Genomic DNA, 2,162 nt, shown 5'->3' on the forward strand with positions numbered 1-2,162 from the left:
TTTCAAATCCACCACACCCCCCCCCCCCCCCCCCCCAAAATCATTCCCACATCCATTTCCACATCATTTGGGGGCAGATGATGCTGTGGTGGAAAAAAAGTACATCATTAAGAGAACAAAGAAAGCAGTGTTTTGGTGGAACAGAATCTTGACCAGGTGTTCTGCATCTTGTTTAGACAGTCACTTCAGGAATAGTCTATTCACCTTATACTGATATCAGAGCTGAAAATGTGTTGCTGGAAAAGCGCAGCAGGTCAGGCAGCATCCAGGGAACAGGAGAATCGACGTTTCGGGCATAAGCCCTTCTTCAGGAATCGGAGCCTAAAGGGCAGGAGTAGAAGAACTTGGAACAGCATAGACTAGCAGTGGCAGATTGGATGCCACCAAGACCCCGAATTCAGATAGTACAGGGTAGCTGCTTGTCTGGGGTGATGTTGGAGAGTTGTACCAGTTTCATTCAGCTGATTCCTGCAATGAAAGGATTTGTCATTTGAGGAATGTTTGAGTAGGTTGGGCCCATACTGATTTGCGCTTAGAAGAGTGAGGGATGTCTTATAGAAGGCCCATGACTTTCAGTTGCATGATCAACTAAGTGACTGATGCTCTCAGACTCTGGCATAATTACAGTCCAACATTGGTTCTCTGTATACAGTACTATCCCTGAGTTATCCCCCTCCTACACTGGGATTCCTTTGCAAGTTGCAGGCTTCGATTCCACTTTCTTACAGAAGGCTCATTGCCCGGCTATAGGTGAGAAACTGCATGGAAGTGTTTTGTGGGGAGGAGACAGCTGAAGTCACAGCCTCTCTGTGTACACTTAACAAAATGACACTTGGCAGTTCGTTATAAGCTAACTTAGGTCATGAGGTCCATTGTTTATCAGAATGAGAAGTTTTAGTTCTGTTGATTGCAGTGTCAAGGCATGAATCACTATATCACGAATTTCGAATTCCTTAATGGTAGTCTTTAATATTGACACTGCTAATAATAGTGCTGAGTTATGAGAGTGTAATTCAACAGAGATCTTGATAGTATCATAAACCACTGTGACGTTGATTGCACTTCAATGTTGATATGCAGTCAGGCGCCTCGTTGTATGTACATGTCAGTAATCGGTCAGTGGGGGCAGTCCCTGATACAGGTGACCCTGAAAAAAAGCACTGCTCACAGAAACTGAGATGTGGACATGCCAGTATTGGACAAGGGTGGACAAGGTCAGAAGTCAGACGACACCAGATTATAGTGTTTCTCCACCTGACGACGGAGCAGCACTCCAAAGCTTGTGATTTCAAATAAATCTGTTGGACATAAATCTGGTATTAAGTGATTAGGCAAAAGTGAGGACTGCAGAATTTAGATCAGAGTGGTGCTGGAAAAGCACAGCAGGTCAGGCAGCATCCGAGGAGCAGGAGAATCGACGTTTCAGGCAAGAGCCCTTCATCAGGAATAGAGGCAGGGAGCCACCAGGGTGGAGAGATAAATGGGGAAACCTTGCTTCATATGTGCTACTGAAGTGTACTTGAAAAGGGAAGATTTGAAACGGTAAAGGGAGTGAGACAAATGGGATAGTTGTTTTGAAGAGCCAGTACAGATTAGATGGGCTGCAAGGACTGTGATGCACGATTCCATGAAAAGTTCATCACCACCCCGGGGCTAGAGTTACTGTATAGAGAAGAAAGCTAACATTACATTACACTAATCCGGGTGAATAATAGCAGAAGACACGCCAATGAATCAAAATCCATGAAGATTCTGCTAGATATCCAAGACAGGAGAATTAGATGGCTTCTAATCGACAAGTTTAATTGTTCCACCCCCACCTTTCGCTCCGAATACCGGTTATATGTAAATACATGTTCACATATTCCCAATCGAATGACCTCATTTCATCATGCTCAGTGAGGGGTTTTATTTTGTAAAACGCTCTGAAATGATCCGATCATCACTTGATTCTATTTGGTGGAGATCTGGGAATTGGAATACCAGTATACCACGTAAAACCCGAAAGTTAATGCAGTGAATCGTCTCTCCATTATCTGGAATCTCCACGTTGCCACCTTCTGTGAGACTATTTTTCATCAACTTCCTACTCCCAGAATGAAATACTAGTGCTTGCACACACACACACACACCCAAACTCTCTCACAGATCTGGATCACACA

At 44.1% G+C, this 2,162-nt stretch overlaps 1 protein-coding gene across 5 annotated transcripts in view; it reads left to right on the top strand.

Annotated features, from left to right (window-relative positions):
- LOC122542211 (transportin-3-like) overlaps positions 1–2,162 on the top strand; it is a 61,134-nt gene that overhangs the window by 1,217 nt on the left and 57,755 nt on the right. For 3 of the 5 annotated variants that reach the window (XM_043679703.1, XM_043679704.1, XM_043679707.1), the window contains exon 1: positions 106–750. The exons of the other annotated variants lie outside the window; for them this stretch is intronic. In XM_043679703.1, coding sequence (XP_043535638.1) covers positions 600–750 — 151 coding nt within the window. In that variant the 5' untranslated portion in view covers positions 106–599. Of the gene's footprint in view, positions 1–105; positions 751–2,162 lie in introns of those variants that run through there. 5 annotated transcript variants of the gene reach the window in all.

Source organism: Chiloscyllium plagiosum, chromosome 39 (assembly GCF_004010195.1).
Source record: "Chiloscyllium plagiosum isolate BGI_BamShark_2017 chromosome 39, ASM401019v2, whole genome shotgun sequence".
NCBI classification, from domain to species: Eukaryota; Metazoa; Chordata; class Chondrichthyes; order Orectolobiformes; family Hemiscylliidae; genus Chiloscyllium; species Chiloscyllium plagiosum.